At 39.4% G+C, this 25,863-nt stretch overlaps 1 protein-coding gene across 2 annotated transcripts in view; it reads right to left on the reverse strand.

The window, feature by feature from the left end:
- Nucleotides 1-6,176: 6,176 nt before the first annotated feature.
- LOC143884248 (glutamine-dependent NAD(+) synthetase-like) overlaps nucleotides 6,177-25,863 on the reverse strand; it is a 33,908-nt gene continuing 14,221 nt past the window's right edge. The window contains exons 6-15 of one of the 2 annotated variants that reach the window (XM_077387713.1): nucleotides 25,826-25,863; nucleotides 17,761-17,929; nucleotides 17,451-17,586; nucleotides 17,015-17,153; nucleotides 16,359-16,535; nucleotides 11,281-11,448; nucleotides 9,034-9,129; nucleotides 7,786-7,914; nucleotides 7,422-7,689; nucleotides 6,177-7,083 (exon numbers count right to left, since the gene is read on the reverse strand). The exon at nucleotides 25,826-25,863 is cut by the window's right edge and continues 97 nt beyond it. In XM_077387713.1, coding sequence (XP_077243828.1) covers nucleotides 7,465-7,689; nucleotides 7,786-7,914; nucleotides 9,034-9,129; nucleotides 11,281-11,448; nucleotides 16,359-16,535; nucleotides 17,015-17,153; nucleotides 17,451-17,586; nucleotides 17,761-17,929; nucleotides 25,826-25,863 — 1,277 coding nt within the window. In that variant the 3' untranslated portion in view covers nucleotides 6,177-7,083; nucleotides 7,422-7,464. Of the gene's footprint in view, nucleotides 7,084-7,108; nucleotides 7,690-7,785; nucleotides 7,915-9,033; nucleotides 9,130-11,280; nucleotides 11,449-16,358; nucleotides 16,536-17,014; nucleotides 17,154-17,450; nucleotides 17,587-17,760; nucleotides 17,930-25,825 lie in introns of those variants that run through there. The other variant, XM_077387712.1, reaches the window with a different exon arrangement.

Genomic DNA, 25,863 nt, shown 5'->3' on the forward strand with positions numbered 1-25,863 from the left:
ATTTTTTCTCAGTACATTTAATACCAGACTGAAGCATGGAAATAATTTAACATAAGTGAACATTGCATTTCAAGTACACAGGTCACAGTACGAAATCTAGTTTAAAGACGAAATCTACGAGAAATTAGTTTAACATCTTACATCTGGCAAGGATATAATATTTTCTTAATTAAATTACAGCAGAAGGGATTATGGGCACTCAAATGGGGTAGAAGAAGTACCATTGGATGGTCCATCAAATCCAGAAGAAAGTCCTGAAGTTGAAAGTCATGGGTTTTCAGCTACAAAAAAAGGGTTATTAGTACCTAAGGGGGGCTTCTCAAGGCCAATAGAGGGGACCTATGGATGGTATTAGAGAAGGGATTATGGGCCCTCAAATGGGGTAGGAGAAGTACCCTGGGAGGGTGCAGCAAATCCAAAGATGGTGCTCAAGTTGAAAGGCATGGGTTTTCAGCTACAAAGAAGGGGTTATTAGTACCTAAGGGGGGCTTCTCAAGGGCAACAGAGGGGACCTATGGATGGTATTAGAGAAGGGATTATGGGCCCTCAAATGGGGTAGAAGAAGTACCCTCGGAGGGTCCATCAAATCCAGAAGATGGTCGTGAAGTTGAAAGTCATGGGTTTTCAGCTACAAAAAAGGGCTTACTAGTACCTAAGGGGGGCTTCTCAAGGGCAATAGAGGGGACCTATGGATGGTATTAGAGAAGGGATTATGGGTACTCAAATGGGGTAGGAGAAGTACCCTCGGAGGGTCCATCAAATCCAGAAGAAGGTCCTCAAGTTTAAAGTCATGGGTTTTCAGCTACAAAGAAGTGGTTATTAGTACGTAAGGGCGGCTTCTCAAGGGCAACCGAGGGGACCTATGGATGGTATTAGAGAAGGGATTATAGGCCCTCAAATGGGGTAGAAGAAGTACCCTCGGAGGGTCCATCAAATCCAGAAGATGGTCGTGAAGTTGAAAGTCATGGGTTTTCAGCTACAAAAAAGGGCTTACTAGTACCTAAGGGGGGCTTCTCAAGGGCAATAGAGGGGACCTATGGATGGTATTAGAGAAGGGATTATGGGTACTCAAATGGGGTAGGAGAAGTACCCTCGGAGGGTCCATCAAATCCAGAAGAAGGTCCTCAAGTTTAAAGTCATGGGTTTTCAGCTACAAAGAAGGGGTTATTAGTACGTAAGGGCGGCTTCTCAAGGGCAACCGAGAGGAGCTATGCATGGTATTAGAGAAGGGATTATGGGCACTCAAATGGGGTAGAAGAAGTACCCTTGGAGGGTCCATCAAATCCAGAAGATGGTCCTGAAGTTGAAAGTCATGGGTTTTCAGCTACAAAGAAGGGGTTATTAGTACCTAAGGGGGGCTTCTCAAGGGCAACAGAGGGGACCTATGGATGGTATTAGAGAAGGGATTATGGGCCCTCAAATGGGGTAGAAGAAGTACCCTTGGAGGGTCCATCAAATCCAGAAGAAAGTCCTGAAGTTGAAAGTCATGGGTTTTCAGCTACAAAAAAGGGGTTATTAGTACCTAAGGGGGGCTTCTCAGGGGCAATAGAGGGGAGCTATGCATGGTATTAGAAGAGGGATTATGGGCACTCAAATGGGGTAGAAGTACCCTTGGAGGGTCCATCAAATCCAGAAGAAAGTCGTGAAGTTGAAAGTCATGGGTTTTCAGCTACAAAAAAGAGGTTATTAGTACCTAAGGGGGGCTTCTCAAGGGCAATAGAGGGGAGCTATGCATGGTATTAGAGAAGGGATTATGGGCCCTCAAATGGGGTAGAAGAAGTACCCTTGGAGGGTCCATCAAATCCAGAAGATGGTCGTGAAGTTGAAAGTCATGGGTTTTCAGCTACAAAGAAGGGGTTATTAGTACCTAAGAGGGGCTTCTCAAGGGCAACCGAGGGGAGCTATGCATGGTATTAGAGAAGGGATTATGGGCCCTCAAATGGGGTAGAAGAAGTACCCTTGGAGGGTCCATCAAATCCAGAAGATGGTCGTCAAGTTGAAAGTCATGGGTTTTCATCTACAAAAAAGGGGTTATTAGTACCTAAGGGGGGCTTCTCAAGGGCAACCGAGGGGAGCTATGCATGGTATTAGATAAGGGATTATGGGCACTCAAATGGGGTAGAAGTACCCTTGGAGGGTCCATCAAATCCAGAAGAAAGTCGTGAAGTTGAAAGTCATGGGTTTTCAACTACAAAAAAGGGGTTATTAGTACCTAAGGGGGGCTTCTCAAGGGCAATAGAGGGGACCTATGCATGGTATTAGAGAAGGGATTATGGGCACTCAAATGGGGTAGAAGAAGTACCCTTGGAGGGTCCATCAAATCCAAAAGATGGTCGTGAAGTTGAAAGTCATGGGTTTTCAGCTACAAAAAGGGGTTATTAGTACCTAAAGGGGGCTTCTCAAGGGCAATAGAGGGGAGCTATGCATGGTATTAGAGAAGGGATTATGGGCCCTCAAAAATTCAATCCCTACACTCTTCAAACTCATGTCTGTCTTCTTTTCGCAAGCACTTTCACATTTAACACCAAAGCTAAATGGGATAGCATGAGTTTTGATATACTAATAATAGCAATATCTTATGGAGGACAACCACCATTTGCGCATTATCATATCACACTGCCACATTTCTCTTAAATAAAATCTTTGCAAATTATTTCTTTCAGATAGTAAAGAAAATAATATGAAAGATAACAAGGGGGTGAAGGCAATGGAGAAAGATATGTGATTGTATAAGATGCCATCTGGAAACATGTACCCCAACTGTAAGAACGGTGTGTTTGCCACAAATGGTTTATTTTTTCTCTAAATATACACTCAACTCCTATTGTTAAAGCATCAATTTCTTTAATGTTTATCTTTTCAAGAATTTGTTGCTCAAAATAAATGGATGTTAAGAAAGCTTTTATTCATGGAAAGTTCAAAAGCATAAATGTAGTTCAAAAGCTTTTAGTATGAGAGGTGAGACTACAAACTACATCTACATCTCTACTATGACAGGTGAGAATACAAATTTGTCAACTGACTACAAACTACATCTCTACTTCGTACTCACACCGAAGACAAATCATGAAAAATAAACTGAGACCAGGTAGGGTTTACTGTTTTCGAGGTTTCATACGTGCTTCACCTTCGTCGAGATCGCCGGAGAGATTGCCTACGGCTCTGTTTGGTTGTCAAAAATCAGGCATCTCATTAGAATTTCGTGGGAATTTTAGATGCCGGCACGTCGTTTGGTTGTGTTTTTCAAACCCGATGGTCAAAACACCCACAACAATGTCGGGATACGGTCGGCCCACGTGGCTCTCCAATGAGAACCGAATGGCAAACCCCCAAAACCGAGTTTCTGTATTAGAATTTCAACAGGAATGGCCTTCTCAAACGACGGATGAGGCTCCACGCACTGCTTCGTCGCATATCTTCCGCTAAATTCTTGTAACCAAATGGCATTTGGGAATTTAGTTCCAACAAAATCCTAGTAAGCATCCCTACAACCAAACGTTACTTCAAAACCCCACCCCCATAAGGTCCTTTCATTGCCATTCTGCACAAATCCCCTTTCACTCCCCCTTCCCGCCGAGATTCACGAACCAAACAAACCCATAGAGATCGCCGGAGAAGAGGACGGAAAAAAAAAAAAAAACACGGACGGGAGGAGAGAAGAGGGAAGAGAAAGAGAGGGAAACTGAAATGCTTTTTATTTCTTAAAAGTCATATCACCTATTTCTGCCACAAAGGGCATTCTCGTCATTGAAAATTTAAAAAACCAAATTTTGACCCCCCTATGTCATTTTTGCTATAGCTAGACCCCTGTGTCATTATACGATTTATTTGACCCCCCTACGTCAAATCTTCTATTCCTTTTAATGTAAAGACCTATATAGGCGGAACAATAAATGAGGCATCATAGATGAAGGGCTGCTTCTCTATCACTGCTCTCTCGCTTCATTATTTCCTCCGTCTCCACTGTAGACAAACATGGAGGTGGAAAAGTTACAAAAAAAACAGTAAAAACGATTCAATACATGCTTGAAGATGCTGAGGAAAAGCAAATCCACTCTAAACCTGTGAGAGATTGGCTTGGTGAACTCAATGTAAATAGGTTGTGCCTCAAAAATCATTTCCATAGGATGATCCCAACCTTCCTATCTAGGAAGTTTCCATAATGTGAGTCCCTCTTTAAATAGGTTGATCCTAACCCTATGATCTGAAACTTTGACAGTTGATCCTAACCCTGTATAGATCGGAGGGTTAGGATCAACCTATGGAAATAAATTTCAGGACAAAACCTATTTAGGCTATGGCCCATCTAATGGATGGTTTGGATCATCCTATGGTGGGGGCCATACCGTACTTTTAATAAAGTGAGGAGTGCCCTCATCAAAATACAGTAGTGCTGATAACATTTCCCTGGCAAAAATGGTGGCGTTTTTTTTTTTTTTTTTTTGAATAAAAAAAGCCACTTAAAACTCGTTTTAATGATTTGCCGCTTAAAACTCATTTTAATGGTTTGCCTTTTAAAACTTTTACATTTTTTTTTTTTTTTTGAGGAAAACTTTTTAAACACGTTTTAAAATGTATTAAACAAGTTTTTGGCCAACTTTCCAACTTTACACCTACTATATCTTGAATTAGAAAATTCTAAATGCATTTTTTTGGGTCTACGTTTTTTTACTACAACCTTTTAACCAAAACCATATTAAACTCGAATTTTTTCCGTCCCGTTTCATTGCCGAATCACATTTTCCTAACTATGATTGGTACTCGCCCCACTGTATTTTTGATATGGAAATGATATGTTAGTCCCCCTCCTTTTACTTGGAACAGCCCCGTCTAACATAAAAGAGTAGTCCTAAATACATTAGAGGGAATGTCCCGAGTAAGAACAGGGGGCGAATATATCACTTTTGATTTCAGACTATTTATGTTATGGCCCCTACTAATGAACGGTTTGGATCAATCTATGAACTGGGCCCCACTACTCTTTTTGAAAAATATGAGACTTAGCGGGCACACCCAAATCTAGGGGTGCAAGTTTGGCCCTGACCCGTCCTGAGCCCGAACAGGGTCAGGGTTGGATTTTCCAACCCTAAGGGCGGGTTAGGGTTCATTTTTTTAGACCCTGACTTAGGTCGGGTCGGGTTCTGGGTTAATGCTTCGGGTACGCTGACCCAGCCCGACCCTAAGTTTTCTATTATAGAATTGAACCATCTATGCTTGTATCTTTTGCTAATGTTTTTTATTATCTTGGATTGATGTTTCTGTAGATTATTATTATTAATTGTCTCTATTGCCCGTCATGTTGTTGAATTCATATTTTCTTATTTTGTTCCCTTTCTCTGTTTATTGATCATTTTGTTTTATATGATAAGTGGTTACTTTATTTTTTGCACTCTTAACAGGTATTTGCACTAGGGTCAATTAGGGCCGGGCCGGCCGGCCCAGCCCAATAAGGGCCAATCAGGGCGGGCCAGGTCCAGCACTGAGCCCTGTAGGGCGGGCCATGGGTTGAGGTTCTTCGGCCCTGACTCAGGGTCAAAGCGGGTCAGGGCAGAGATAATGGGATCCAGGGTTGGGTGAAAAATAATTTCTATTTTCATCTTTTTCCTTCATCTTTTTCTTCATCTTCTTCCCTTTTTTCTTCTTCTTTCTCTTCCTTATTTTCTTCCTCTTCTCTAGAGTTGCAGAGATGAAAAACAAATGAAAACCCAGAGAAGGAGATAAAGCGCACGTTATGTTGTGTTTTATTTGACTTGAAGGCAAAACTATCTTTTAGTTTGAAATAAATTGTACAATGCAACCTTTTAAGCCACCTTGGTTTTTGGTACCATAAGTCAAAAACTTGAGGGGCCGTTTGGATATGCGGATCTTATAATCTTGAATTTCGTTTGGATATGCGGATTTTATAATCTTGAATTTCCTCAAAATCCTAGATAGGAGACAAGAGAAGAATGAGACCGTCCGTCGTTTTCTAATTTCTTGCCCTTCCTTCTGTCAAGTGAGAGAGTAGGAAATCGTCTGATGTTTAAAACCTAGATTTCTTACTTGAGAAATATGATGCAAGCATTTAATACCGACATCAGTAATAGAAGTAAGCAACGAAGGTGAATTAACCATATGATCACTGGCACCACTATCAAGAATTCAAGTAACATGCAAGCATTTAGTACCGCATCAGTAACAGAAGTAAGCAACGTAAGGTGAATTAACATTTGATCAGTGGCACCGCTATCAAGAATTCAAGTAACATGGGAAGAAGTTAAACATAAGGAAATACCTGACACACAAGCAGTATGAGTACCATTTCCTAATTGATTTGTGGCAGCCTGTGGCTTATTCAACAGAGCTAGTTTGGTTTGCACTCTTCTGAGGATTTTCTTTGTGAAGCCTACGCCCAGGCGGATATCAAATGAGTTGACAACATTTTATTGATGGATTTCTCGTTGGGCGTGCTTTTGTACATTCTTGTTGAGTGTCTCCTGGTTGTTACAACTATCATTGGTGTTTTTAAACTTTATAATGAAAGCAACAAGTTCACATGTTTGGATATTGGTGGCGGTAACATTTCAGTGTCTCTCCTTTTGGAGGACAAAGAAGGCCTCGTTGATGAAAGGAAGAGGATCCATGAACAATATTTGGCCTCGAACCACTACAAACCACGAATCCCATTTTATTCTTAGCATTGAGAGCCATCACCATGGCACGACTCCAAGTGGGATAATTGCCTCCTGTCAAGGATTGAGATACAAGCACGGCTCCTGGGATGTCCGAATGATGGAGATAGTGCGGATTATTGAGATTCTCATGCTTGGGAGAGCTGCTAATGCCGGTGCTTGTCAACGACACCATCGAGAAGAGATGGGAAAAAATGATGGGATGATTGCTGAACGACTTGTCAAAAGGACAATTGATTGATGGCCAGATGTTTTGAAGAAGAAAGTGTTCAAGAGAATCTCTTAACGCAGAACCCCTTGAACGAGCATGCTGAAGAAGATTATGCTACGAAAGTTGCTGTCGAAGAACGTGTTCTTCAGAAAGAGAACCTTTGCCCTGATGAGATTGCTGTGAATCGATTGATTTTCATTACTGTGGTCAAAGAGAATATATAAAGTTACAATGAATCTCTATCAATCTATAGATTCTACCTAATGGAGAGACAAATGAAAAGAGATAACTACATATCCTTAATAAGAGAAAACAAAAAACAAAAGGAAACAACGTAGTTACGAGTTACAACAAGTGAGGAAGGATAATTGGCAAATCTTGGCAGCTAGCAAGATATATCAAATCTTAGCAGCTAGCAATATTTCTTCCCTAATAGACTATCACTCGACCCAAGCGATTTGCCACCACCATCTGGGTGAGTCACAATCTACAAGCGATCTCTAAGAAAATAAATGGGCAAACAAGTGAAGAGGAGATACTTGTTCACATGCATTCCTTTCGTTTTTCTTTTTGTCTTTCAATCTAAACGCCCGCTTTTGGATTTCCAGAGCCCGCAGCCACGACCCCCAACCCGCTTCCATGTTCTGATGTAATTTCTGCATTTTCCTGTCTACCGGCTTCCATAACTGGAGCTTTGTTGCCAACATCCTGGCGTACAAGTTCATCGATCTTGCGGAACTGATATGGCCATCTCGAGTTATAGAGGAATTGACGAAGATCAAATCTGTTATCCTCTGGCGAGTAACCCTGCAAAAATCATGAGACATAATCACCTCCATAAAGACAAACTTCTATTCCATTAACTCACTTTTCCTGCATGGTTGGAAGGAGAGAATCAAATACCTCAGCATGATAGGAAGGTGTCAAGACAGTCATCTTATGCCGGTTGATTGAATAATATTTGAAGAAGTGTTTCACTTTGGCTGCTACTTCCGATGGAGTCAACATTCCAGACCACTTGTGGCAGAGATTCTGTGATAAGATAAAATGGTTAGGAACAATTAAATGAAATCAGTATATCCTTTCAAGGTTCCTTCATCATAAGTCTACTAAAAAAAACCTTTCAAGGTGCAATCTCATTTTCGTTTTGTTCAGGAGTGATATCCTTCATTAGGACCTTCAAACTTCAAATCTAAGATATTACAGACGATTTGTATCATGAATTTGAGTTACAAATGTGTGGAAAGCTTGTGCATTTGTTACCAAGGGAAACAGTAAAATCAAGGTTTTAGTTGATGCCAATAGGGTAAAGTGCCAGGGACGGATTGAGCCTCTAGGTCAATGGTCAAGGCTTTGTTCTTCAACCTAGAGGTCGGAGGTTCAATCACAGCTTACCTATTCAAAAAATCATAGGGAAGTGCCTTCACTGCTCTATTAGTGGCAATATGAGTGCAAGAAATTATTGCTTTTTACCATGTTTAGTGTATGTCCATTTTTATGAGGGCATTTTTGTCTCAAGAAAGGTCATCTGACCAATTGAATGTGATCGATTGATTCCCCTCTACCAATTCTTACCCTATAGATGTTCAACACACAACAAAAACTGTATCTGCAGTAGCCCCCACCAAAAAATGATGGCTCACAGCATTGATGACCCATGGCCTAAAAAGTCACAAGTTGGAAGATGCCAGATGTCCAATGATCTATAAATTGATGATTAAAATGAAAAAATTGCCAACAGTTCACATTCAACAGCATTGATTGGGACTTTGGGAGCTAGCACTGTTCAACTGATGAGTTCATGTGCACCCATGGGGAATCCATGGTTGGGCCCATTACATGGTGGGGACCATGATGCACCTGCATTTGTCCCATGTGTGGTGGTATAATTGTCATGCCTCATTGGCATCAAATATTGCCTTGATATAATCGGTCTCCATCACTATGCCCCAAAACTCACTTTAAGGCATGGAACCTGATCAAGTAGACTCAGTTTAGCAAGGCTCTAGGCAAATAAAACACTGGTTTTGTGAAAAGTCAGCGGATTTGATGATTGATTTGGTTGAGTCCATCACAGATATCAAAAGACACAGTCAAGCCATGAGTTTTTTGAAAAATGAATGAGATGATTTGAGGAATAGTAAGACGAACCTGATACATCGACACTGGGCCACAGCGTAAAATCTTACGCAGCCTCCCATATATTGATAGTTCCTCATATGACATGCCCATGTCCACTTCATCCAACTGATATACACAAAATACAGGCATGAGGCCGTACATTACACAGAATTCTCCAATGTAACTACTTTTTGTGCCAAGGGGACATGACTAATATCAAATTCACAGAGAATTGTCTGTATAAATATGTACGTGGAAGGGGGGTGGCGGTGGTTAATATCCGCATTTTCTTGCTTGATATTGGCACTCATTTATTTTAAAATTCTCTAATTGACTGTCAATAGATTGTTGAAAATTGTAATAGCCATGAGAAAAGCGTAAATAAAGAGAAGAGTGCCAATATCAGCTCAATGGAGAGTGTGTGGGTGTGTGCACGCGGTTAATGGTTAATCATGAGATACGAAGAGGAGGAAACACAAAATAAAGCAATTTAAACCTTAGACGTAGTCCCAAAATTGATATTTGGAAAGACCATGCTCATCCCTCACTCTAACTTATCTAAATGTCTGTCAGTAGCTTGTTGAAGATTCTAATATCCAATGAAAAAAGCGTCAAATAAGGCGACGAGTGTGAATATTACCGCTATAACATACCAGAGTAAGGATATATTAGGGGTGCAACTCGGGCGGGTCAGGTTCGGGTTGAGGCCAACCCTGACCCAAACCGGATCACCAACTGCCCAACCCTAACCCGACCCAACCCGATTTTGACATTGCCCAACCCTAACCCAACCCTAACCCGACCCGATTTCACAAATCGGGTAGGGTTGGGTCGGGTTATTATAGGTAGAATGTCAAAAAATGCAATGATTTATGCTACAAGGTATTTGCCCAGAAAATATACATATTAAATAGAAATTAGGAGAGGGAGAGAAAAGAGAAATCAGAAAAGAGATTCAAAGACAATACCTTACAATCTTTAATGGATAGAGATGAGAAGATTTGCAAAAAGGGTATTAGGATCTAGGGTTTTTGGAGAGGTTGAGGCTTAGGGTTTCGACTTTCTCGAAGGAGGGAGATGGAGGTTTTTTGCAGAGGGTTACTTTTGCAAGGAAGAAGGAAGAAGGAAGAAACAAGGTTATTTTTGCAAGGAAGGAGGGAGATGGTGGTGGCGAACCTGGCAATTTCAATTTCTGTGGGGAGCGGCTGCAAGACAAGATAAGAGTAAAGAGAGTAGTCGATTTAGGTTTAGAATTAGGGCTTTAGGTTTTTAGTCTTTAAAATTAAGCCCTCAATTATTCCCTTGCCACCCGTCTTTTGTAAAAATAAATAAAAAAAGGGCTGGTTTTTAACTTTTTGTAACTTTTGTTTTTATGTTTTTTTTTAAAACAAAAATATGTTATAAAAACTTAAAAAGTCGGGTTCTCTTCCGGGTTCGGGTTGCCCGACACCTCAACCCGAACCCAACCCGAGAGCATCTCGGGTTGATGAATTCCAACCCGAACCCGAACCCGACCTGAGTGGAATCCAACCCAACCCGGTATTTTTCTCTGGTTGAACCCGTCGGGTTGGGCCCGCCCGAGTTGAACCCCTAATATATATATCTACTCAATCGAGTAGATAACTTATCTACTCTGTCGAGATCTACTATGTGGAGTAGATAACTTATCTACTCTGTAGGCTAGGCTAGAAACACAGTGGGCCCACATTGTTTGGATGATTTAAAGCATTCATTTGATAGGCCCTCACATAGATAGGGTGTGCGCAAAAAATCAGCTCCTAAGGATCATCCTAACCCTTCGAACTGTGGAGGTAAAAAGTGGACAGATTTGTGAAGGTTTATACCCGTCCATTTTAACCTCCACAAATCGAAGGGTTGGGATGATCCTATGGAGCTGATTTTTTGGGCACATCCTATCTATGTGAGGGCCCATCAAATGAATTCTTTGCATCACCCAAACAATGTGGGCCCCTACTATATTTTAAGCCGACGGAGTAGATAAGTTTTCTACTCGATCGAGTAGATACACTTTTCTCATATATATATATATATATATATATATATGTTGCCTTAGAAATATACCAAACGTTGATATTTGAAAAGACGACCTCAAACCACAGTGAAACAGAAGGCAAGATATCGGATTAGTTTACGGAATATCGAAGGATGCAAAAGCCCCCACAATTATCTGATATATTTACCTGTGACATGTTTCAAATAAGAGATTGAAGACATTAACCCATAGCAAAGGTATCTAGGTGAACTTGAAAATGATACCTGGTTGTAATTGGAACGTATAGGCTCCAGTTCAGCAGTTGGAGGAGCTGCTTCAATATCGGCCAAAGATGAGTACCCAAGATGGACGGCTGCCCAACGCAGAAATGCCCGAAGATCCTGCTTACTAATGCTTCCAATGGGATTTATATCTGCTGAGCTGCAATCGTACTGTACCAGAAACACAGAAATATGCATTGTTATTTGTATGGTGAGATAGTTGTGTTCAGTCAATGTAAAGATAAAACCAATGGATAGCTGAGTCTGAAGAAAATTCCATGTAGACCAATATCAGCAACTTCTGAAACGAGTCTAAAAACTTGATTGAGTACTGGAGAGAGAGAGAGAGAGAGAGAGAGAGAGAGAGAGGAGGAGGAAGAAGAAGAAGATTTCGCGGCATCCACCTTCTTTTCCAAGCCAATTCCTTTTCTCTACCAGTTGAGGCCGCTTCAATTCGCACATTTCAGTTTTGACAAGGCAACTGACAGCTAGACGTAAACTTGTATTGTTCTCAATAGAAGGATACACATGCAATATTATCTCTCTTGTGCAAATGCCATGATAAATGTTTAGTTTGGTAAGATATTCTGTCATGCTTTTCTTATTCATCTTTATTATATCCGAAGCATGCTCAAAGTTATAACCTGTTAGTTTCCTTAAAAGGATAGCAAATCTTGTAACCCTTGCATGGTATCAAATTTCACCACTCGAAAGAGGAATTCATTCCTAGATTGAAAATAAGAATGGCTTGCACGGGGCATGATTAGATGGGGGTCAATGGGTGGCTGTGGAGCCGTCCAATGACTTTTAAGTTGGAAGCCAACACAAGCAGCGTGAACAACCTTTTGTTGGTAATCTATCCGAGGGGACAAATCCCTGAGGCGGTAGGATCTGCTGTAATCAAGACCAGAGCGCCACTACCTTTGGACGAGGGAGTGGATAGTCGTGAGGCAAAGGTAACAGGCAAATGAGGAAGCCGGAGCGCCTTGGGTAGCCATCCCATAACACTTGCATACCACACATTGTACACTTTTAGCAGATTTCTCATGATCTATTTACATTCATATTGTTTTATTATTCTCATGATTCCTTTACTCTTGATTGTTGTACTCTGTAGAAAACTATATTGCTGAATCTATTCTATTATTGATTCCTAATACCTGTTCATGCCGCTAGATGAGCTTGCTCTAACGTTGTTTACACTACAGGATTTGCATCACTGGACGCTGATAACATTGCTAATGGAGAAGCCTAAAAAGGGGTTGAGCGCAAGGAGCATTGGTTGGACATGTGTCTATGGTGGATGCTCTGTCTTATCTTTGTCTTTCGTTTCATAATTGATGATAGTAGAACCTTTGGTTTTTAAATGTTGGAATTTAATAATGTTGGAGATTTCATTTTAAAAAAGAACGGTTTTGGTTTTTAATCAATGTTAGTTGAGTCCTCTGTTATACCTAGTTTCAAGAAATAAACTTAGTATTTATAATTGTGAGTTAACTTGTTTCCTTTTGTGGTAGTGATTCGGATTTTGGGATTTTTAAAAAATCCGGGTCGTTAGAGTTTGGAATCATAATGGATCCCTTCTAGGGTTGATTGTGGACATAATGCTGTCAAAGAATGCCCCGGTTGATCCTCATGACTGGAATGATTGTATTAAAGATATTCTACAAGTGTTGCAGTGTTTGGATCAGCTATCAGCGTTTGGGAATTCAAATATGGGAGAACACCTGAGGAACAAAGATATATGCCACAAGGAAGATGTCACTAAGGAATGAACTCATCAAACTTGTTCATGCATTAGAACATAGTCAAGGCTCTGAAATAAGGGCAGGAATACCCGAAATCAATGGTCGTATGCATGTAGATGGTTCTCCAGGATGGAAAAAGTGTTGAATACAAGGCGATCTGACGACAAGAAGACTAAGTTTTTAGCTACCAAATTGTCCACATATACTTTAATTTGTTGGAATGAGCTCGAGAACAACTGGTACGACATGGGACGGAGAAAATCTCATCATGAGAAAAGTTAACGAAGAACTCAGGAGAAAATTGCTACACATCATTTATGTTTGTGACCTTTAGCAACACTACCAAAATCTTCAAGAACTTGAAAAGAGTGCCTGAGATTATACAGGGGAGTATTTGTTTGCCGAGAATTTAATAATGTTGGAGATTTCATTTAAAAAAGAATGGATTTGGTTTTTAATCAATGTTAGTAGAGTCCTCTGTTATACCTAGTTTCAAGAAATAAACTTAGTATTTATAATTGTGAGTTAACTTCTTTCCTTTTGTGGCAGCGATTAGGATTTTGGGATTTAAAGAAAAATCTGGGTCGTTACAGTTTGGAATCATAATGGATCCCTTCTGGGGTTGATTGTGGACATAATGCCGTCAAAGAATGCCTCGGTTGATCCTTATGAGTGGAATAATTGTATTAAAGATATTCTACAAGTGTTGCAGTGTTTGGATCAGCTATCAGCGTTTGGGGATTCAAATATGGGAGAACACCTGAGGAACAAAGAATATGCCACAAGGACGATGTCACTAAGGAATGAACTCATCAAACTTGTTCATGCATTAGAACGTAGCCAAGGCTCTTAAATAAGGGCAGGAATACCCGAAATCAACGGTCGTATGCACGTAGACGGTTCTCCAGGATGGAAAAAGTGTTGACTACAAGGCGATCTGACTACAAGAAGACGAAGTTTTTAGCTACCAAATTGTCCACATATACTTTAATTTGCTGGAATGAGCTCGAGAACAACTGGTACGGCATGGGACAGAGAAAATCTCATCATGGGAAAAGTTAAGGAAGAACTCAGGAGAAAATTGCTACACGTCATTTATGTTTGTGACCTTTAGCAACACTACCAAAATCTTCAAAAACTTGAAAAGAGTGCCTGAGATTATACAGGGGAGTATTTTTTTTGCCGAGGAGTAAAGTCTAGCTCGCTATCTAAACAGGTTATGCTTATCTATTCAATAGGAGTTTATGCTTTAATTTAATGAGTGACACCTATTGATTAACCATGAAGTCCAAACAGCCTTAAAACTTGAGTTACCTGACAAGGTTTTTTCATGCTCCCACTACTACAGTTTAGAAGATGAAAGTGTGCACACCAACGACGACTACAACTGAACTGATAGACCCACTTTTCAACCAAACCCTACCTAAAGGGGGCTACAAAAATTAGTGGGGCTGGATCTAGCCGCACAAATCAAACGATCGTATGCTACATATGAATCATATGATAGTATGCTACATGCATGGAAAGACAGGCTATCATTTCAATGAGTGTCAAGATGAGCTCCCCCACTCCCAGCTGAAAAGGAGAAGTATTATGAAAAACTGCTTGAGGAGGAGAACAAGTCATACTTGAGCATGAGGATTATAGCCCTGATGATAGTGCTTACAGATGGGATAACAAAGAAAAAAAATGATGATCTGTAAGAATATACTCTCTCAAGTTATTGATGATGGACCTTGGTTGTGTTCTAATGTTCTCCAAACAAGAGTACCTGGTAGGAATCTCATCATTGATCGCTGAGTAAGCAAAAATATTATGTCCCAAGAGATGATTACCAAGCTAAAGGTCAAGAAAAGAAGCACCCTTTCCTTACATGACAGTGGTTCAAGAAAAGAGGAGAGGTGCTGGTAGAGAATAGAAGGTTGATTTTCTTTTTCTACTAGTCCCAAGTATAAGGAAAATGCATTACATTGTCCCTCTGGAAGCATGTTATAGAATTGTTGCTTTACCATGGCAGTATGACTAAGATTCTCCATCATGTCACAGAAATGCATACACCTTTATGAATGATAGAGAGAAAATAAGCCAAAAAAAATAAAAAGATTAACCTCCTGCTAATAAAAGTAGAGTTTTCACCAAACCTAGCAAAGTGGAGGGTAAGAATCTCTTAACCATTCAAGAGTTTGTGGAAGTAAGCAATGCCATGGAAGAGTACACATTCATTCCAAGAGAGGTCACTCCACCATCCATCAAAATGCTATGGAATTCTCCAACCTTGTCCTTTTCTTATGCTGGTAATTGTTCTGATTTTCCAGAGTTTTCTGGAATAGTCGAGAACTCTAGATGGGCTTCAAGAGCCCTGTATACCTTACGGCCTGCACACTTTAGAAAATTGGGTTAAATATAATGCAAAAAGGGTTCTTAAGTAAAGGTGGTTAGGGCTGGAATAGGACATTGAAGTATGAAGAGTAACCGGTATTAGGAATTCAGTTTTGAGCTGTTTTATACTTTGTTAGGGGTTGAATTATATGTTATTTTTGAGTTCTAACTCATAAACTTAAGTTTCACATGTTTAATTGGGTGTGAAGAGGATTAGTTATAGTTTAAATCTATAAACAAGAAATGCTAGGCATCCCAAGGGGACACATTTGTGACTGAATTTTATTTCTTTTTGCCCCAAATTCAAAGCACTTCCATTATTTAACTGTTGCTTATTTTCCTCTTCAGTCTTGCCGGGCTTGTTATTTCCCCTTCCAATCAATCAACTGCATGGAGTATATTTCAGTTATATTTCAAAATTTTCGGAGATATTAAATTTCAGTGAGAAGATCAGCGAAGGACTGAAATTTTCTGGTCTTTGTGGCAGCAACCCAATAATCAATCTGGTGATAGTTAGCCACTTGCATCAGAGTAGTTGAAAATCTCATTTTGAGTACTTAAAAAATTTACCATTAAAAAAAGTACTTCAAAAAATTAAACAGCATAGACAGTAGCTTGGAAATTACATAATACTATAAACTTTTGACCAAGTTTATGTGTTAGACTTGGGCTCCAGCTCTAAATCAAGTTTCAAGTTTTTCTAAATCTTTGAACATTTAATAAGGAAGCATTATCTCACAGAGAATAGATGGAAGTAAAAACTTAATAACATAGAAACAAGCTTGGAAATTACATCATACTATAAATTTTTTAAATTCGAAAACTTGACCAACTTTTCGAGTTTGACTTGGGCTCCAACTCTAAATCAAGTTTCAATTTTTTTTTCTAATTCTTCGAACATTTAATAAGGACGCATTATCTGACCAAAAATAGATGGAAGAAATTGATTTTTACCTTGGTTAAGTAACCACGCAATGCTTCATCCACATTGGAGCTACCCAATACAAGGAAAAATCCGGACTTATTTTGAACCCAAGGCATGAGTGATGCTAACATAAATGCAAGAACCATTCTAACTCGAGCTTGAATGTTTTGTAAGCCAAGGTTCTCAGTATCAGATCCGCCATCGACCTGTACAAGTAAAAAATTAATTGAACCATATGGAAGTCCAATCAACTCTTGCATATAATTATTAATTCAGTAGCTAATCATACAGTGACACTGGTTGTGGTTAAGGAAAACAGAGCATTTATGGATGAAACTTCACCATTTGCTTAAGGATTCTTATCAATAACGATTTGTATTGTTGGTCCGATCCCAGAAAAAAAAATTCTAAGTTTAGGTTGCATATTTGCATCTATCCATATGTTTGATACATAACAAACTCACCGTTGACAAACTGCATACTTAAATACATAATATTCAACATATTGAAATGAAATAGCTGTTGGTAACCTTGAAAAATAAGGCTAAATTTGCGAACCTTTTAGTCTAATGTCCATAATAGATTTCATAGAACAGTGGACCCACATGCATGTCAAAAACTGAAATTCGATCTGTATTTAGCAAGTGCACTGGGAACAGATTTTGCATAAGAGAAATAAAGGTACCTTGTAACTTGGACGCTTCCCTGTAAGTGTTTGGAATAAAGAGAGAAACGCAGAAATAACACCATCTATTGGAACATACAAGTGCCACGAGCCAATCTCATCTGCCAGCACCTTGGCCCTGAACTTTGTGGCCTCAGAACTGCAAAGGACCACAGAAGTTGACAACATCAAATATCTTAAACTTGAAGGCTCAAGCGTGCTTTATGCCACTTGGACATGCACGCAGAATGTGGAATGACATAGGCAAATTATGCTACTGAAAATTTCATAAATTTGGGCTTAGGGAAACACATGATGTTTTTTTTTTTCATGTTGAAAGATATAAAACGTTAAAAAAAACTTTGGAAAGAAAATTAATAAACTGCTACTTAGAGAAATTGATGAAACACTCCTACCCTTGAACCCTGATGAAGCTTATTTTGGGTCAGGTCCATACCTATTTTCGGATCCCATATACACAGTATAAAATATGCGCTTAGCAAATTCTTTGCTGTCAGTAGGAAACTCTCCATTAATGTAATGACCGATACGTACTGCGTCAGCTTTAACTTGCTCGTTCCCATTTTCAATTTCTGCATATATAAGATTAACAACTGCTGAATAAAAGAGTGGTGATTAGAGATGTAATCCAGAAAATACAAGTACAGTCTCTGGATAATGGCACTAGAATCTAATTGAATGCAAGCAAACCATCCAAAGATGAGAATGGGGATATGGTGATATGAGAACAACATCTAACAACTGACCGTTTACAACAAGCTGGCACATGCAGCCAACAATAGCTGCTACAGAAGAACTATCTGCTCCACCAGAAAGTGGAAGCAAATATCCAGAAGCTCCACTCCTTCGAACATAATCCCATAGCCAGCAACCGGGTCCAAAGGCTATCTCTTCTTCAGGGGAGTGATACCTAATCTAGACACGATGAAAGATAAAAAATCAATAATTGGACGAAAACAATTGAGATAGATGCCTGTAATATATAGAAAGAAAATTAGTTGTCGATGCCATAATATCAGATAAAAGCGAAATAGTAATTGACGTAATTTATAAAATAGCCTGACAGTTAATGTCAGTTTAGTGTAGATAAATCATACAATGGAGAGTCAACTCATGCAAAGTCCTAGGAATCCGCAAAATGAACCCAAAAAGCATACTCTCTTGAAGACTTCTTTTCAACTTTCAGTCACTCAAATACAGATGAAGACTTGAAGAGCGCTCTCAGTAAGGTATCAAATCGCTCCCACTGCCCCTTAACGGGGACGATCTAATATCTTGGGAAGAAATAAACAAATGACAATTTCTACAGATCTAATGCCGAGCCGATAACCATCATAAATAGGAATCCCCTTGCCTCACCATTCAATAGCCATAGCTTCCATGGCATTTATGGCCAATGAGCTTAAGTGTATAGACTCCCAACCACATGTCAGATTCCTATATTATCAGCTGACAGCATGTACTTTGGCAATAAATTTACGATTCACACTGCAGCTCTATATTGAGGCTTCCAACAGAAAACAGACCGCATCTTGGTTGACTCTTTAGCAGATAACTAAATTCAAGAAGAGAAGGAAGAAGGTGGGAGATTGGAATGCTCATCGGTCTCTAGGAGAGACTGCAGCAATGGAGTAAAGGATTTAGACAATTACATAAGCTGTAGCTCAGGAACAGAATAGGAAAAACACTATCTTAGCAAGTGATCCATACATGTATTTGATGGTAAAGTACTAACTTGTTGGGAAACGCAAGTAATATAAATTTGCTGATGTGCTCGTATGAGTTTATAATGGGGCCGATCACTCAAGGGACAAACTTGTAATTATAAATTTTTTCTCTTAGTATAGATTTAATTGATTAGAAGTTGTGCTTTTCACCAAGAAAATCCACTACTTCCATAACCTCTTTTATTTTCTTTAATTTTCTTCTCTTCAACCCTTTCTTATCTTTCTTCCCTCGCCCTAATTAAGCATCAACATCAACCTGGTATCAGAACAAAGTTTTGCTCTTCTATTGGTTGTCGTTAAGGCTTACTGGGCAACAACAACAAGGCCATACAGCTAGGATCAGCAGCCATATGGACCATTAGGGAAGCTGATCATCGAGTATTTATTTGTAAAGTTTTTACAGTTTTTATGCTTGTTCTACAATTATTTGACTATGTTTTGAGAGCCTACAGATGCATTTTCTCCAAAAATCCTGGAAAAATAAGATTGGATTATTTTGTGTGGTCATCTTCTGTGGGGCATGTGTATGTGACCTACCCATGAAAGTTTGACCAATACAATTTTTTGAAGAGTCGGAATCAGTTCAGATCTGATTCTGAGAAATTCTGAGATTTTTAGGGTGAAATTTCTTGTCCTAGTTTGTTGCCCCTTTGTCCTTATTGGGCTTCTTGGTCGTGTAATCAGCCTAGTCTTTGTTTTGTTGTACTTGGGGGTAAGATTTTCCCTGTATTTTCTATTATTTTACAAAAGGGAAATACACAAGAATTTTGGTGATCAAGAATGTCTACAATCAGCACCTCTGAAGCTTCAAGCAAGAATATTGAGGGTTCTGGATTTGGTCCTACAATGGTCAGTCATGGTGTTAGGCCAAATATACAGATTATAGCTATAAAATTGGATGGGACGAACTTTCTAGTTTGGGATAATTTGGCAAGGTGTATATTGGTAAGATGTGGAAAGCTCGACTACCATACTAGTCAAGAAAAAAAATGCCGAGGATGGAGGGTGCCTCGTATTTGAAATGGGAGCAGGATAATTTGATGGTTATCTCATGGCTTGTTAGTTTGATTAAGCCTCACATTAGGCAAAATTATATGTTTCTGAAGACAACAAAAGAAATTTGGGATGGCCCGCATGAGAAATATTCCTAAGTTCAGAATGCAGCTTGGTGCATCAGCTTCGGCAACATATAGCAAGTCTTCGTCAAAGAAGGAAAGTCCTATCCTTGTACTACTTTACCCTCTGAAATTTGTAGGAGGAGATGGATCATCTGCAAGTGATCAAGTGGAAGGACCCATAAGATGAAGAGCAATATCATAAATTAATAAAGAGAAATTAAGTAACCGAGTTCCTGGCATGACTAAATTAGGAATATGATATTACTAGATAGCAAATTCTCATTCAGGTGGTTCCTCCTTTGAGTCGGGTTTTTTCTCTTGTCCGAAGGGAAGAAAGCCACAAAAAGGCCATGCAACGCACTAAAGACGACACAACTAAGGTGGTTTCAATGTAAAATTGATGACAAAGATTAGTTAGTGTGCGAACACTGGTGAATCCAGGCTCAATAAAGAAATGTGTTGAGAGAAGGTCAAGCGGCCAACACTATTTAACAAAAGGAAGCGATCAAATGAAATTGTTGCCGCAACCACGTCCAAGGTTTTAAATTTTGGTTTCGGATTCGGTTTTCGGTTATAATGAAACAGAAACATTTCGGTTTCGGTTAGAAATTTCGGTGAAAATCCTGAACACACAGAAACATAGGAAAATAATAAAATTTTAAGATGAAAATTCATGAAACACAAGAATAAGCACAAATATACACTTAGAAACCATCACATAAGAAAGGCAACCATCACAATGGTTTAATGACAACGAACACCAAGTGACATGCGCTGTCACGCATGTATGATAATTCAGTACATACCACATTTCACATGAAATTCATGTAAATATTTATACAAAATACATACACCACATTTCATATGCGATTCATATAAATATAAATAAGTAAAACATACTTATGATTTTGATTTCTTAATGCATTTTGGTTTCGGTATCATTTTGGTGGAAATGGAAACAGAAACATTTCGGTCATGTCGTGTCTGTTTCGCTGGAATTTTAAAACCATGACCACTTCTACATCCTCACAGATGACTACCACTCCCACTACCGCTTCTGTTGGTTCTACTACCTCAGATATGTAGACCTCAGCTTGGGAAGAGATAGAGTACCTTCGTCGCTTGTTATCTCAACTAGACGGTGGTGTCTCAAGTGCTTCCTCTTCATTTGCACACTCAGCCACTCAGGTACTCATGTCTCTGCAAACCATGCTAGTCTATCCTCTCATAGTCCCCCTCTTGGATTATCAATTTTGGTGTGTCTGATGATCTGATCATATGACAAGTTTGTCTGACCTTTTTTCTTTCTATCATATTTATTCTAGTTGAGATAAGGTGACCGTAGCTGGTTGCTCCTTAACCACCATCTTTGGGAAAGAAGTTATTAATCTTTGCAATCACCTTTTTTCTTTCCCCCTGCCCGTTTGGTGTTTCAGGATCTGGTTAGTAGGAAGATGATTGGATGCGACTGTAAAGCTAAGGATTAAAGACTCTTGGGTTGCATAAAAATTATGAAATTTGCAACGAAAGGCACCCAAAATCAACTTGATTGAAAAGGGGTGTCATACTATATTTTCAAGTTCAAAAGACCATATTTCCCCTAAGTGAAAATAAAGCACAGAATACCATCATCTTCTCTACTCATTTTCCAGTTTTTCATCTCTGCAACTCCTAAGAAGAGGAAGAAGAAAAATAAGAAGAAAAGGAAGAGGAAGAAGAGGGAGAGGGAGAGGGTGAAGAAGGAAAAAGAAGAATCAACGCCGGAAAAAAATGGAAAAAAGGAAGAAGATAGTAAAAAGAAGAATCGATGACGGAAAATATGGAAGTTGGCGGGAAAAAAAGGAAAAGAAGAGGAAGAAGGTAAAAAACAAAGAATCGATGCCGGAAAAAATGGAAGGCACCGGATTAATAGAAGGTGCCAGAAAATGGAAATGAAGAGGAAAAAGGAAAAAGAAGAATCGATTCTGGCAAAAATTGAACGTGCCTAGAAAATGGAAAAGAAAAGGAAGAAGGGAAAAGAAGAATTAACGCCAGAAAAAATGGAAGCGCCTAGAATCGACCGGGGTCACCTCAGTCAAACTCGGGGTCATCCGGGTTTGACTCGGGGTCATCGCTCATCTTGGACTAACCCCGAGTCAGTCCGAGATGATCCCGAGTCATACGGGGTGACCCTGAGTCGACCAAGCCCAGTCAACCGAGATGACCCCCAGTCAGACCAAAATGACCTTGAGATGAGCAATGACCCCGAGTCAGACCAAGCTGACCCCGAGTCAGATCCAGATGATCCCGAGTTTGGTTGATTCCAGGTGTTCTTCTATTTTTCCGGTGTCTTCCATATTTTCTAGCATCAATTCTTCTTTTTCCTTCTTACTCTTCTTTTCCATTTTCCCGCCGTCTTCCATTTTTTTCGGGCACCTTCCATTTTTTCCGGTGTCGATTCTTCTTTTTTCTTCTTTCTATTTTCAATTTCTACTGCCTTCCATTTTTCCGACATTGATTCTTCTTCTTTTTCCCTTCTTCCTCTTCTTTTCATTTTTTCCAACATGGATTCTTCTTTTTCCTTCTTCATCATCTTCCTCTTCCCCTTTTTTTTTCTTCTTCCTTTTTTTTTCTTCCTTTTTTTTTTTGAATGGTAGCAATTATATTAAAAGAAGACTGAGGGTGTCCCCCTTACAACACAGGAAAATAAAACAAACTATGGTAATACAATTAGGGCGGGAGAAAATCATACAGTTCTAAAGCCTGCAGCGATACGCCAACTTTTGCTAACTTGTCTGCTACGTCATTAGCAGAGCACCTCACATGTTTAAAAGTTACCGGCCGCCCCTGTAAGATATCTGTAATCTCGTCAAAGAATTTAAGAAAGCGCCACGGGGGAGTCCGAGGTCCCCTGAGCCATCTTATAACATTCAGCGAGTCACCCTCCACAACACAGTTGTCTGATATTTCCCTAACCAAGCTTACAATGCCTTGATGCGCTGCCCTTACCTCAGCCTCATTCGAATCCGCTATGCCGAGTGGGCCAGAAAAAGCCTTTAGGACGACACCGTTGCTATCTCGTAATACTCCACCAATCCCTGCAGGGCCTGGGTTGCCCAAGCTTGAACCATCAAAATTTAATTTAAAGTGCCCTTCTTGAGGAGGGCTCCAATGCTGAATGGATACCTGCTGAACTTCCTTGCTATGGCACACTACCGTCCACCCTTCCCACAGTTCAAATGCCGAGACGAAACGGAATTTTTTTCTTCCTCTTCTTCTTCTTCCTCTTCTTCTCTTCTTAGGAGTTGCAGGTATGAAAAACTGAAAAAATGAGAGGGAGAAGAAGATGACGGTATTATGTGCTTTATTTGCACTTAGTGGTAAAACGGTCTTTTGGACTTGAAAAGATAGTATGGCACCACTTTTCAATTAGGTTGATTTTGGGTACTACTCATTGCAAATTTCAAAATTTTTACGCAACTCAAGAATCTTTAATCCTAAAGCTAATGGCTTGCACCTCCTGGACCATCCACCGGGACCACCATTGGCAAGTTAGTCTCATAGTGTTCATAGCAGTGGGGAAGATCAAGTTAGGTTATGGCATGTTAGACTTGATCAACTTGCAAAATATTGCTTATTTCCTTTTTATCCAAGCAATAAAATGAACACATTTTTTTAAGTCTCCCAAGTCTTTTGTTTCAAATTCCTTAGAGGAGTCTTTCTTAGATATTCTTCCACTAAAAAAGGGTACAAGTGTCTTGGTACTGTGTCTGGGAAGTATTTTGCGTCTATCACTTTTTTTAAGTCTTGTCCCTATTTTCAGCCCTCATGTGCCTCTCTTTAAGGGAAGTGAGAGAGGCTTTCCTCCCAATCTATTTCTGATGTTGAAGTCGATGCTACTTGAGAGGGAGGCTTTCCTCCCAATCTATTTCTGATGTTGAAGTCGATCCTACTGTTTCTACCATGCCAAAGGAAATTACGGGTGCAGTTGGGGAGATAGACGGGAGAGGTCACAACAGATCTTCCACACCAATTAGAACCTCTGCAATAAGATTCAAGTATTGTTTCCCTTGATTCTCCAATTGTTTCTATTGACGTTTGACCCTATTATTATACCCACTCCTATTGCAAATGATCTTGATCCCCCTATTGCCTTACGTAAAGGGAAATGTGACTTATTTGACCTAGCTATTGCCTTACAAAGAGGGAAGCATACCTCAACCTCTCATCCTATTCCTGAGTTTGTTTCCTATTATTCTCAATCTATTTCATATTTTGCCTTTGTTTCTATTATTTCTTCCATGTTTGATCCATGTAGTGTTGCAGAGGCTATATCACAACCAAAATGTAAGGAGTCAATGATACAAGAGATGAAGACATTGTTGAAAAAATAACACCTGGGAAATGGTTAACTTACCTAAGGGAAAAAGAACCAATGGGATGCAAGTGGGTGTTCACAGTCAAACACAGGGTTGATGGGCTATTGAAAGATTCAAGGTGAGGCTGGTTGCAAAAGGTTATACGTACAGATCAATAAAATGGAATGTAAGGAGACTTTTACTCATGTGGCGAAAATGAATTTGCACTCTTGCTGCAAATTATTTTTGGACACTATATCAACTCGATGTGAAGAACGCCTTTTTGGGTGGACATCTAGAAAACAAAATATCTATGATGCCTCTGAGATTTCAAATGGCAGAAAATCAAGGTAAGGTGTGTGGTTTGAAAAAGTCCATTTATGGCCTCAAACAATGTCCATGGACTTGGTTTGAGAGATTTAGCAGTGTGATGAAAAGAGTTGGATATAAACAAAGTTAAACAGACCACTGCTTGTTTATTAATAGAGGGAAAGCTTTTTAATGCTCTCATTATGTCTGTTGATGATATAGGGGTGATAGGAGATCATCCACTAAAAATCAAAAGAATGAAATAACTTCTAGCCAAAGAATTTGAAACAAAAGATTTGGGAGATCAGAAATACTTCCTAGGAATTGAAATTATCCGTTCAAAGAAGGAAATTTTCATATCACGGCGAAAGTATGTGTTGGATCTTCTCAAGGACACAGGAAAGTCGTGAGCTAAACAAGCATATACTTGAATTGACACCGATCAGAAACTCAGTGTGTGAGAGAGAGCTACTTGACAGTCGGAATATGTATCAAAGACTAGCTGCTGACTTCTTTATATGTGCCCTAACTAGGCCAGATATAGCTTATGCTATGAGCGTGGTCAGTCAACTTATGCATGAACCACAAGTTCAACAATTGGATATTGCCAACAGAATTTTGAGGTGCCTAAAGTCTAATTCAGGAAAGGGAATTTTATTTTCCAAACATGGCCACCTGAAGGTAGAAAACTTTACTGATGCCGACCAGGCTGGTGCCATTGATGATTGTGGATCTTTTTCATGCTATGGTACCATTGAAGGTGGTAATCTAATTGAACGGAGCAAAAAAAGATCTGTGGTTACAAGATCAAGTGTTGAAATGGAATACAGAGCAACGGCTCATGGGGTAGCTGAACTTCTATGGTTGAGGATTCTTTTGTGTGAGCTAGGAATGAAGGTTTATGGTCCTATGAGACTGTTGTGATAATCAAGCAGCTATCAACATTGGCCATAACCATATACATTATAAGACCAAACATATTGAAGTCATGGGTTTCACCAAGATAACCGACGACTTCCTTTCCCATTTTTCTTTTCTTTCATTTTCTTCTCTTCTACCCTTCTCTTCCCCTTCCTTCTTAATCAAGAATCAAAATCAACTAAATTTAAGCGAAGAAGACATGGCTAGCAGCAACTTGATGTATGTTGTATGGTAAGTCTCTTTCATGTCTTAGAAGCAATCTGAGACCCTTAGATCTTCCTTCACATTGGCATGTTTAAGTAAGTAGTCTAAAAAATTAAACAGAGCCGAATATAAAATAAGTCATTTTTTAATGATAATATAAAAGAAGTAATAAACCAACTTAGGATAAGAACTGACCTTAACTGGACTAGAAGGGATTGTTTGGGAGTTGAAAG

This window comes from Tasmannia lanceolata, unplaced genomic scaffold (genome assembly GCF_043159265.1).
Source record: "Tasmannia lanceolata isolate RefF3 unplaced genomic scaffold, GAP_Taslan_0.1 ptg000008l, whole genome shotgun sequence".
Taxonomy (NCBI): domain Eukaryota; kingdom Viridiplantae; phylum Streptophyta; class Magnoliopsida; order Canellales; family Winteraceae; genus Tasmannia; species Tasmannia lanceolata.